Source organism: Scophthalmus maximus, chromosome 10 (assembly GCF_022379125.1).
Source record: "Scophthalmus maximus strain ysfricsl-2021 chromosome 10, ASM2237912v1, whole genome shotgun sequence".
Classification (NCBI taxonomy): domain Eukaryota; kingdom Metazoa; phylum Chordata; class Actinopteri; order Pleuronectiformes; family Scophthalmidae; genus Scophthalmus; species Scophthalmus maximus.
In genome coordinates this window covers 23,700,165-23,712,338 of record NC_061524.1, presented here as the reverse complement: position 1 = coordinate 23,712,338, position 12,174 = coordinate 23,700,165, and the positions used below count along the sequence as shown (strand labels likewise).

General features: G+C 44.9%; 1 protein-coding gene across 2 annotated transcripts in view; it reads right to left on the bottom strand.

Moving 5' to 3' along the window:
* Positions 1-362: 362 nt before the first annotated feature.
* ccser2a (coiled-coil serine-rich protein 2a) overlaps positions 363-12,174 on the bottom strand; it is a 55,870-nt gene continuing 44,058 nt past the window's right edge. Inside the window, exons 10-11 of one of the 2 annotated variants that reach the window (XM_035606444.2) lie at positions 10,480-10,564; positions 5,386-5,616 (exon numbers count right to left, since the gene is read on the bottom strand). In XM_035606444.2, the coding sequence (XP_035462337.2) occupies positions 5,525-5,616; positions 10,480-10,564 (177 nt within the window). In that variant the 3' untranslated portion in view covers positions 5,386-5,524. Of the gene's footprint in view, positions 5,617-10,479; positions 10,565-12,174 lie in introns of both variants that reach the window. The other variant, XM_035606441.2, reaches the window with a different exon arrangement.

The following is a 12,174-nucleotide window of genomic DNA, read 5'->3' as shown; positions in this document are numbered from 1 at the left end:
GAGATAAGTGACGCCACTCAGTTTAATTTATTCGACAAGAAGCGAAATGCCTCTGCTTCTAGACAATTCCTGTCCATGATAGTACAATAAAGTCGTATCCAAGTCTAAATCTCTCTGCATCTCAGATTCAAACTTCATATCTGTATTTCATCAGAATCAAAGCCTATTCACTGTGGATACCTACAAAGCTACAACCCTCATTTTTCTACTCCACTAGGGCTGAATTTCTACTGTCTGCCTTCTGAGGTTTGCTGAAATTAGAAGAATTAGTCAAATAAAATGAAACTACTCTGAAGTAGTCTTCAGAAAAAATTATAGGATAGGGATTTATCCTGAAAATAAGAAATCATCAGACAGTCATCTGTATTTGTCTCACAATCATACTTTATTGCAACAGAAACACAACCAGGAGACAGTGAAAAACAAGAAAAAATAAATAGAGAATGAGGTTTCTCTTCCATCTTATACTGAGATCAGCAGCTTTACGTTTGTGCTGAGGGCCAATGATCCAAATCCACCAACAGCACTGACTGTACCTCTCACTGTAGGACCTGTGGCTGATGTTCAACATTCTGACTCTGACCTACCGTCAAACACTGAAGTCAAACATGACTGGAGATTATTGGTCAAACATGCAAGAAATGATGTGACGATGACAGTGAACGGTAGCACAGCTCCAATGGAAAGTTAGCCAACACACACCCGTCCGATTTTTGGGTCATCATATATTACTGTCTCACATGAAAACCGAGACAAACTGGGAGGAAAGAATGAATGGTACTGCAAATCCAGTCTAATATCAATTTAGCCTTAACAGCTAATGTCAATCGGATCAGAGTTAAAAAAAAAGCTTAAGTGTTGTCTTTTTTCATTCGCATAAAATGTCTCTAAAAATGTAGTGTAGCGAGATGATGCAGTGATAAATACATATGAATGAAGAGCTACACTGTGGTATGTGCTTCAACATCGAGCTGTGGTGAAAAAGACGACAGTGACATGATGAGTAGTGGATCTGTTCGAGTGTCTGTTGCCTCGGGGAGAGGAGTCGCTCCAAAGCTAAAATCTGCAGTTTTCAAAATCCAGCGCTTTACTTTTGAGTTTAACCATCCTCAGGAGCAGGTAGAGGTGATTTAAAGAGCAGAGGCACAGCATGGAGCATGTCTATGTACACCTGATACTGACTGTACAGTACATTTTTTTTAAGACTAAAACACAATTAGCTGAATGTCACAAACATGCTCCACAGAGCTGAGGTGAACCGGCTGACAATTATCTGTATATTAACACAGAGCAATTTGATTAATTATAAATGATAGCTATGAAGTGAAACAAAACTGCACACATGCCTGTATTCTATTCTGTGTTATAAACATCACTGGATTTTCCCTCTTACAAGTCAAGTAATGTCTGTAAGTTAATGTGCACCATCGCTGTAATAAAATAAATTGTCTTCTAAGATTGAAAACGTGTAGTAAGTGCCTAAATGCAGCTTTCTGCCAACCTGGCCCCTTTGGAAACTTAATTTTACTGTTGTGTAATGCAGCATCATTATTAGGGCCCTCGCACCGACCCTCTTGTATTTGCTTTGTTTTTTCTTATTATACTTCTTCCCACTTGAGGGCGTATTGCACAACCTCAACGTTCATGAAAAGGCCCCTAAAATTTGCAGACTTGCTGAAAAGGTGTGCCATTCGTTGTGAAATTAATCTTGTTCACGGGCATGGCAAAAATGCCTCAATAGCGCCACCTTCGAATTTGCTAAAATTTAGCCCCTCGTCAAGGTTTCACCTACATGGATGAAATTTGGCACGCACATTTATCAAGTCCAAACACACCTAAAACTCAATTGGACCCATATCCTAAACGCAACAGGAAGTCGGCCATTTTGATTTGAAAATGACATTTTGTCACTGTTATATTTTAATTACTAAATCTTCTTGCAAAATAAAGTAAACCAGGGGCCTGTCTGGGAATTAATCCAGTCGGTGTTCAGCCCAGTTGTAGTTGTTTTGCCTCAGCGTGATTGTCTGGACTGCTAAAGCGAGCAGGGACATTGATCTGGAGATAGAAGGATGGCACTGCCCTGCTTTCCCTGGCATGGGTCTGCCTCTGGCCTGTGGGCATTCACATCTCTGTGTCCCTCTGCCTCGCTCTCTCTCACACCCACTCACACACACACACACATACACACACACACACTTTTGAGAAAGAAACACTGGCAGCCAGAGGTGTCTGGAGACGCGAGCACGCACGCACGCACGCACGCACGCACGCACGCGCACACACACACACAGCAGGCAACATTGATTTCCTGTTTGGCATTACTAAGCAGAGAGTGACACAGTTGAGGGAATTGGGCTGTTCACTGGACAACAGCGCACACAAACAAACCGTGCAAATGTATTCTGTCTGCCTCTCTTCGCCCATACACACATTCCCAAGGTTTCAAACAGTCACAGTGACTGACCGAACCGGCTTTTCCGGATCACGTACCGACATCCCTAGTTCATCACGGCATCTCTTGCTCTCGTCCCTTTCCGCAGCTCCATCTCATTGTCCCTCACCGAGCACCTTTCCTCATCGTCTGCATGTTTCTCTCTCTCTCTCCGTTTCTGTTCTTTAGAGGAAATTCGGGTTGTTGTTGTTAGGTTTTTTTTTAGTGGGGGTGGGGTTTGACTGCTTGGATGGTTTGGCACAATGTTGAGCCACATAGAACAGGTAAACATGTTCTATCAGCCACATGGATCCACACACACGGACACACACACACACACACACACACACACACACTCTCTCTCTCTCTCTCCCTAAGTCTCTACCTATTTTATTCAATTCCAGAGTCATCCAAAGGCACCCGTCTGTTTTTGGCGACAGCAGACAAATGGAACAATGTGAACTTGGAGAGCTAACAAAACTCTATGTGTTCATGTTTTCATGCACTCGGCTCTTCGGTATAGAATTCAAATTGTGTGTGTGTGCGTTTGTGTGCGTGTGTGTGCGTGTTGCTGCACTTGTGCGGCTGCTGGGAAGTGTGAACTGATGGGTGTGCTCCTACTGAGTTTGTGTCCCTTTGAGTTTTGTCAGACTTCCTGCGTCGATGTAACTTGTGTGGGTGTTGATGTGTACGTGTGAATGTGTGTGTGTGTGAGTGTGTGTGGTCGTGCGTGTCTCTCCCCCTCTCCCTCTGTCTGTCTCACTAAGTCTATGTAGGGTGCATTATTGGACGCAGTAGACCGGACCATGCCAGGGGCGGACACCAAGTGGTCACGTGGCGTGACAGAGAAGAGAGCAGAGCTGCTGTCAGAAGGCCTTTTTAACACACTGCTGCCCTCTGATAGGGGACATTTACGGGAGGGTTCGACTGCGAAAGGCTCCGCGAAGGAGAGAGATAAACTCAACTCTACAAAACTCACAGAGAAACACCTGTAAAGCCCCGAGGGCTCCCTACCTGAAAATAACCCACTAATACCTTTGATGTTCCCAAAGAGATGTGCAAGAGAGCGAGAGGAGATGGGGGGGGGGCGACACGCAGCTCACACACACACACACACACGGCCAGGCAGCAGCTTCACACACGTCTGATGAGTCCTTGATAGCCGATGCTTCCATATGTGCCAGTCATCAAAGGAGATATTTAATTGACTCATGATATTTTTTTCTCTCAAATTGTTGCATCAAATCTTAATCTGGCAAAATGAGGCAGCAGCTTTAAATGTTCCCATTACTTTTGAAATTAATTCATTTGGAATGAAATGTGGATTTTCTTTTGGTCTACTTAAGCACTTTAATTCCCAGTGTTAGGAGCTTTGTTGCGTGCCGTGCGCTCTTTCATCAAGCTTCCTGCTACTCCTCACTGCCTGCCTGTCTCTCAAAATGCACAAAGTAGCCGTGGAATAACAGATGCTTCCGAGTGTTGGAGTACTTTGTGCGCGTCTACATTGTACCTGAGCTGCTCTTTTCTACACTATGAAAGCGAGCTCCTCACATGTGTACTGTTTGTCCTTTCATCCGCGCCACCAGCACCAGATTGTTTATTATAGGCCCATATTTCCATCTGAGTTCATTCACACAGAAGGTCTGCGACCCCCTTCAGCTAAATGTGCAGGGTGCAGGATGTACTATAGAAACAGACATGCAGCGTGGATCTGCTGTCCTCTCCGTCCCCTCCCTGTTTCTCTCACACATGTATCTATGTGTGTATATATACGTATATATGTATATATAATATATTATACTAATTTTAAAGTGACAGCCTCAGAGAGCTTTGACAAATGTGCTCGTCAGTCTATAGCCCCCATTTCACTTACATTGTTTCTCTTATTTTTATTTAATACTATTTCTTTCTTTCTCACTCCTTGTTTTTGCCTCCATCCTCCCCTGGGCCTTCCATTACACGTCAAAAGGTCATGTCATGTCACCTCCGTGTTTACAACCAAACGCTCCTGCGTGTCAGAGGGCACAGCTGTTCGAGGACAAGTGAACTTAGACTTTCAAAATTTGGCAATAGCCAGAGGGCAGTACAGAAAAAAACAAAGACCCGACTTCTCTGAATGATAATATTCACAGAATTCATGAGCATGTGCCAAACTAGTAAAGTGGACATTTCTACTTCTTTAAAGCTCTCATTTACGACAGTGAGGATACGATCCTGCTGCGTACTTTGTTTCAATCAACCAGTCAAGCGGGAGTTATGAAAGCCAGAAATGTTACTGTACAGCAGCCGCGATAGCAATGTCACCGACACAGGCAGTCTCTGAACGGTCCAAATGGGTTGATGGGCTCAGTGAATGTTCCTTTGACTCTCATAAGGTAAAACAGTCACTGTTACCATGGCCGGGACAAGAAGGGGATGAACACCAGCGTCAGAATGATTCCAGTTTTAAGTTTTGATGGGTGGGTTTAAGCAGCTCAGGGGATCTTTGGCTTGGGGAGGCATGATCGGCTCAAACAGATCAGGATCTTGTCTGACCCGGGGTCTTTGAGCATCCCCTGGTCTGGCTCGTCCAGGGTGGAGTTGGTGCAGCGCAGATCCCTGCAAGGGTCCGTTGCTCTGCGAGGCTGAAGTAGTGAAGTGCGACGTAGACTCGGAGCCTGCAACTGGGGTCCGGCATTGAAGCAGGGAAGGCCTCTAGAGGGAGGGGGCAGCTGCTTGGTCCGGTTCGCCAGAGGCCCTAAGGAAGACCCCAGCTTCAGAGAGGCGAAGCCACCAGCGCCCCCTGGCTTAAGCGCAGGGAGAGACACGCGCTTGTGTAGACGAGGAGGCTGCAGCAAGCGAGGGCAAGTGGGACCAGCGGGTCCGGGAGTGACAGAGTTCTGCAGCATCCCAGTGGGGGCTCTCCCTTCATGCTGCTCTGCAGAAGGAGCTGCTGATGTTGGCCCGTCTCGAGCAGTTACCCCCCGTGGAGCCCCAGAGTCCGGCCAGTGTTGTCGGTTGCTGAGGAGATGATTCCGCTTGTCGGGGTATGCAGGGCCAGTCTCATCTGTCATAAGGCCTTCATGACGGCAATCAGCATCTCCACTCAGATCACTGGGGGCCTCGGTGGGGGGAGTTTTTACTATTCTTCCCTGACGGAGGTGCTCGTTGAGGCAGGGGTTGAAAGGCTGTAGTATTTGAGGCTGCAGGAAAGAAGAAAGGAATATCAATAAGAATTTAAAGAATTGTATAAATGAGTCATGGAGCAGTCGGTCGATAATGAGCTAGGACTCAGTGGTTTTTATCATGTTCTAGAAATGGATGGTTTTAAAAATCCCCCTTCTCCGGTGTGTCTTTGATCCCCCAGGAATTTTGGCGTTTGAATATTTTGCAGCCCTGAAGGGAAAAAAAGGATCTGAATCAAAAAGGCAAAGTCAAATTCCTGCCTTTCTTTGACTTGTTTGTTTACTCTTTGCCATCACCGCCCGTGTGCACTGCTGGCTGCCCAACTATTTCTGGAGTGGGAGAAGCAAAGTCACAGAGGAAGCCCTGATTCAGCGCTTACTGTAAAAACAAGCAAAAGGAGAACAACCTTGTGATGTGAGCGCCTGAAAAAATCGACAGGAGTCTTTGAGTCATCTCGCTGCAGTGGTGGGGCCTGAAGACATTCTGAGGAACATGCCGAGCAGTTCTCCGTGTGAAATTTGACCGACCAATTTGGTTCAGACTGTACAGCTCCACTTTATAAAAAGAAGGAATGTCCTGTGGAGCTTCAACAGTTCATCGATTAATCGATTGGTAATCGACCACTGAATTAATCGCCAACTATTTTGATAATCGATTAACCGGTTCAAGTAGTTTTTATGGAGAAAAAAAAATCCAAATTCTCTGATTTCAGCTTCTTAAATGTGAATATGTTATTCTTTGCTCGTCTGTGACAGTAAATTGAATATCTTTGGTCTGGACAAAACATATCATCAACTTGGGGGTTCGGGAAACATGATCGACACTTTTCACCATTTTACTAACCGATTCACTGAGAAAATAATCAACAGATTAATGGATTGTGAAAAAATATTGAACATCATGAATAACGTATCCACGATGAGAAATATGAAATGCCCATGACCTGCAGCATCTATAAAAATAGTCACTGTTATTTTTGAAGTTAGCCTTCATAGTTTCAGACTGCTTCTATGGCATACTGATCGTATCAAAGTCTGTTTCCACCCAACAGAAATCAGAGGACTGGCAATTTTCTCTCAATGTCCTTTGAGCAAAACCAAAGAACATCTTTCCTGCCAAAGGCCATTAGATTGTGCAACACCTGGACCTGGCACCTCGCACATTCACGTTACCATGTTCTTCTGCAAATTACCGGTAAATGATCGCACAGCACTATTTATGTACATTCTTTATATTTATATTCCTTTTTCTTATATATTTTTTGCCATTATTATATTTTTATGTCGTTAGTTGTGTCGTGTGACTGATACCTGCTGCTGTAACACCGGTATTCCCCAGTTTGAGATCAATAAAGTTCATCCATCTATCCGTCTATCTAAGGATCGTAAATCCACCTGGAACCATCTAAAGCCACTGAGAAGCATGAACTTAGTTTCATCAGAAACATGCCCACTGTGAGAGGGAAAGGATCGAGGAGGATGTGAGATAAATGAGCTGTGCAGGTCAGGCGGCTCTGTCTGTTTCCTCCATCGGCCTTTTGTATAGTGAGTGGGAGCAAATGTCCAAGGCCACAGCTCCATCTCCTGGTCCCCTGCCACAAAGCGTGCAGCGTGCTGCTACAGACCTCTCAGTGGCCCACTGCTGGTCAATGTTTTTCAAGCAGGAAAATTGTGGTCTTCACATTTTAATGTTACAATTTCGAAACAAAAAACACCTGAATACAGAATGTTTTTGTTGCTTCTTACAATACGTCTGATTAGTCCGTCGTCCAACCACGAGCGTGTTATTAAGTCTTTCTGTAACTCTCTGAGAGAGTGAACACTCTACTCGTTGTCACAGCGTGAAGGAAAATAGAAGAAAATAAGTCTCAGAAGTAAATCGTCAAAATGAACATGACACAATCAAGAAGTTGCATGGCATTATCAATAATAGGATCTTATTTCTTGTTTTGCTCCCGTCTCATTCACAACACAACAAAACACATAGCGATGCGTTCATGGTGAACATGCTGTATAGACTGACATGTCCATTATCATTTGAAAAAATTATCTCAAATGTGTGACACTTTAAATCCGCTGCGATGTTTGAAACGAGTGCATATATTCGTAGGTGGCCCATTTCAAAGAAGCCGCTGTCAGTGATGGTGACATGCAACATCGATATGACCACAGTCAGTAAGCATTTGCATCTACAGCTGTCTCCCACAGACACTAACAACGAGCAACAATCATCTGGAGCTCTTCACTGCACTGCCAAGACGAAAACATCTCATCTCTCTAATTCAAACTATCACTTCGTGTCTGACCAAGCCGATGCCAAGCCTCCCGCACCAAGAAAAATGTGATGTGATAAGAAAAGCAACACGCATGAATATGAATAGGATAATGATGATAACATGTAAATGATCCCCTTAATGTCTGCTAGACGATAATGGGAATGCGGCACATAAGCCGATGAGAGTGGCGATGTGGTTGCACTCCGTCTCAAAGCGAGATTAGACTTTATACTTATCATTCAATATGGGTGCTTGTGAAAAGGGCAAGTTGGAGTTTGAAATTAGGCCGTGGAAGGAGTGTGACAGCAGAGGATGTGCAAAGCTCTTCTCAGCTGCCTTCGGTGGCGGTGTTAGAATGAGGACCATTGCTTTGGAGAGCGGTAATATTATTCCTTTCAATACACTAGAGCTGCAACAGTTAATCGATTGATCGATTAGTAATCGATTACTAAATAAATGGCCAACTATTTTGATAATCGATTAATCGGTTCAAGTAGTTTTATGGGGGGAAAAGTCAAAATTCACTGATTTCAGCTTCTTAAATGTGAATATGTTCTGATTTCTTTGCTCCTCTGTGACAGGGAACTAAATATATTTGGTGTGTGTACAAAACAAAACATCATCTTGGAGTTTTGAGAAAACACGATCGTGTCATTTTTCACCATTTTATGGACCAAACAACTAAACGATCAATCCGGAAAATAATCGACAGATTAATCGATTCTGAAAATAATCGTTAGTTGCGAGGTCGTATATATTTTGAGGTGAAGACAGAGAATAATAAAGCACCAGTTCAATTAATAAAAAACAAGAAAAAACAAATCCACACGCAGAGATTTGCCAATGCATGCATACGTGTTCCTACATACATCATTCGATAAAATAGAACACATGAAAAAGACACAAATGTAAAACAGAAAAATGACCAAAGAACAAGAATGACAAACACACAACGACAAAAAAAATCCATTCATCTCATTCTTTAAGACAAGTAGACCAAAGTTCCAAGGAGGAACGCACACACACGTCAAAACTGAAAACCCAACGCAGAGCATGCACACGCAGATGTGGAGGGGCATGCGTCTGTCGTGCCACATGGCACCGGACCACAGCTCAGCGTGCGGGAGTCGGGGTCTGTGGGGGCGGCATGTGGACTTGATGTTAAAGAAAAGATTACTGTACCACGCTGTGTCAGTGAAGTACTGCACTAGGCGCTCCGCTCCTTGCCAAAGGCATTATGTGTGGGGAGGCAGAAGCAGAAGAAGGAGAACACGGGAGGTTGATTTTCAGAGTTTGTCCAGTGTGCAAAGACATGTGACGAAGAGAGGAGGAAGGTTAGAAGACAGGGAGCGAAGGAGGAGAGGGCTGGAAGAGAAAGGGAGAACAAGGAGGGGCTGCAGACATTTGAGACAGGACACGTTTTGAGGTTCGGAAATTTTAAATCCCGAACACGCTGGCAAGGAAAGGTCACTCATTAGCTCACGACAACAAACCAGGTTAATGCAAAACCTAATTTCCTGCTGCCCCCATCCAATGAGGCCTGTGTGAAGAGGCCAATTTATTCTCTAATTCCAGAACTGGCAATTTCTGTTTTCTATTCTAAAGACCTTTATTACTGGCAAGAACTCCTGGCTGGCTTGTTTACGCACAGAGCTCCCGGTGGGGGGGGGCATTAGTGGTTTATCCTGTACAACAGTCTCATATCTAAATATGACTGCGACTATATTTGAGCATGTTTCAGTGTTATTACCTCTTCCCTCCTACTCTCTTCCTCCCACTGCACAGTGTGTTTTGCCTGTTTAGACAAGGCTACTGGTGAGGAGAAGACTCGCTGGGTGGCGTTCACACATTTGTCTTAATAGTCTAGAAGCACAAGTGAACTTGACATTGAAATAATCACCTGTTTCTCAAATTTTCCTTCTCGACTACGCCGAGCCCCAGCGGGCCACATGAAAGGAGAACAGCGTGGGTTCCTCATAATGTTTCTTTCTTTCTTTTTTTTGGTTCTTCACTCTCTCGCATACGGGCACTTTCTGAAGTCTGCTTCCTGACTGTAATTCTCCCACGTGTCTCCCCTCCTTGCTACCGCATCAGCGTGGCACAATATAAAAAGCTTCGCCGTGGGATCCGCTGAGGATAGGTGAGGTCGACAGAGGGCCTTTAAATCACTTATTTCAAAGATATGTCGACACTATCCCTGCTGCAAATGATGGTGGGTGATTGAGTGAATGTTCAAGCGGTGGAGGAGGGACAGTGAAGGTTACAAATACAGGTTGACAGAGTCGTCCTGTTTGTGAGCGAGCAGCACAGGAAAAGAAGTAAGAGGGAAGTCAAGACTGTTTTTAGTAAATTAAACAAAAAACAAACTATTTTGCATGTAACTAATCTTGTTCCAAATTATGCTTAAAGCAAACATACAGCAAAAAATGTCCTGTAATTGCACAGTGGGAAAGAGACGCCGACTAACTGGAAGAAAGATATCTCAGTAGTTTAGAGAGTTTTAATTGGAGAAACAGTTCGGCTTTTTTCAGGCTATTTACAGAAACCTGGCCACGTTCTGTGCACTGTGGTGGTGAAAAGGCTGCAAAGGATGTTAGTGACTCACTCTGTCTGCGCTGGGGCATGCTGGTACGGGCCAAGCCCTGGTGCTGTGCCTGCCACGGGGACAGCAAAGCGGTGGGCAGCACACCCTACGCAGAGAAAAACACAGAGGACAAAAGGCATGACGCACCAGAGGACACACACACACACACACACACACACACACACACTCTCACACTCACAGACACAAAAACTGTACATTGTTAGTGATAGTGAGTATGGATATCCCAATTAAACCAAAGCACACAAAGACATACACTGGCAGACATACACACACACTGACGCTCAGTGTTACACCACGTCAGCGTCAAATGCATTGTTCCTTCAGATTCACTGCAAAGAGCTGCAAGCTACGAGTATACTGATGCACACACGCACAAACCTCCAGCTTTCATGCACACGGCCGTCAGGGGCAATTTTCCATCCCCCCACTTCCTTGTGCCAAGCGTATAATCCATAGCAGAGCCCTCCATTGTAAGTTTAATGGGAAGGCCAATACACTCGCCACCAGAAACACAGGTAATGTCTGTCGCCTGGCTTCTGTCATTGGTCTGGGGATTATTGCTTGCGTCATTGTTTCGACGACTCCCATTCTTGGTGATATTTTTGTATTCATCGCTCATTTGTTGGAAACTGAAAAGGGTTCTGTTTCGAGAGATACAATTTTGTTCCAAGCCAATGGAAAGCTAAGATGATATCCACAAAAAAGTGAAGATAAAAATACAGTTTACTGCAACTCTCAGTCCAACAAAGTGCCATGGGCCTTTCACAGGTGGGCCTCGGCTATAGTGAAGTTTCACGTCATGTCATGTCATCGAAGCACAAAAGGCCTCGACCGCGACAGCTACAAGTCACATCAGCTGGAGAAAAGCTGGAGAACTGGTAGAGAACTGGTGGAGAACTGGTGGAGAACTGGTGGAGAACTGGTGGAGAACTGGTAGAGAACTGGTGGAGAACAGCTGGAGAGCAGCTGGAGAACAGCTGGAGAACTGGTAGAAAACTGGTGGAGAACTGGTGGATAACTGGTGGAGAACTGGTGGAGAACTGGTAGAGAACTGGTGGAGAACTGGTGGATAACTGGTGGATAACTGGTGGAGAACTGGTGGAGAACTGGTAGAGAACTGGTGGAGAACTGGTGGAGAACTGGTAGAGAACTGGTAGAGAACTGGTAGAGAACTGGTGGAGAACAGCTGGAGAGCAGCTGGAGAACTGGTAGAGAACTGGTGGAGAACTGGTGGAGAACTGGTGGAGAACTGGTGGAGAACTGGTACAGAACTGGTGGAGAACTGGTGGAGAACTGGTGGATAACTGGTGGATAACTGGTGGAGAACTGGTCGAGAACTGGTAGAGAACTGGTGGAGAACTGGTGGATAACTGGTGGATAACTGGTGGAGAACTGGTGGAGAACTGGTCGAGAACTGGTGGAGAACTGGTGGATAACTGGTGGATAACTGGTGGATAACTGGTGGAGAACTGGTAGAGAACTGGTGGAGAACTGGTGGAGAACTGGTGGAGAACTGGTAGAGAACTGGTAGAGAACTGGTAGAGAACTGGTGGAGAACAGCTGGAGAACAGCTGGAGAACAGCTGGAGAACTGGTAGAGAACTGGTGGATAACTGGTGGAGAACTAGTGGAGAACTGGTAGAGAACTGGTGGAGAACTGGTGGATAACTGGTGGATAACTGGTGGAGAACTGGTG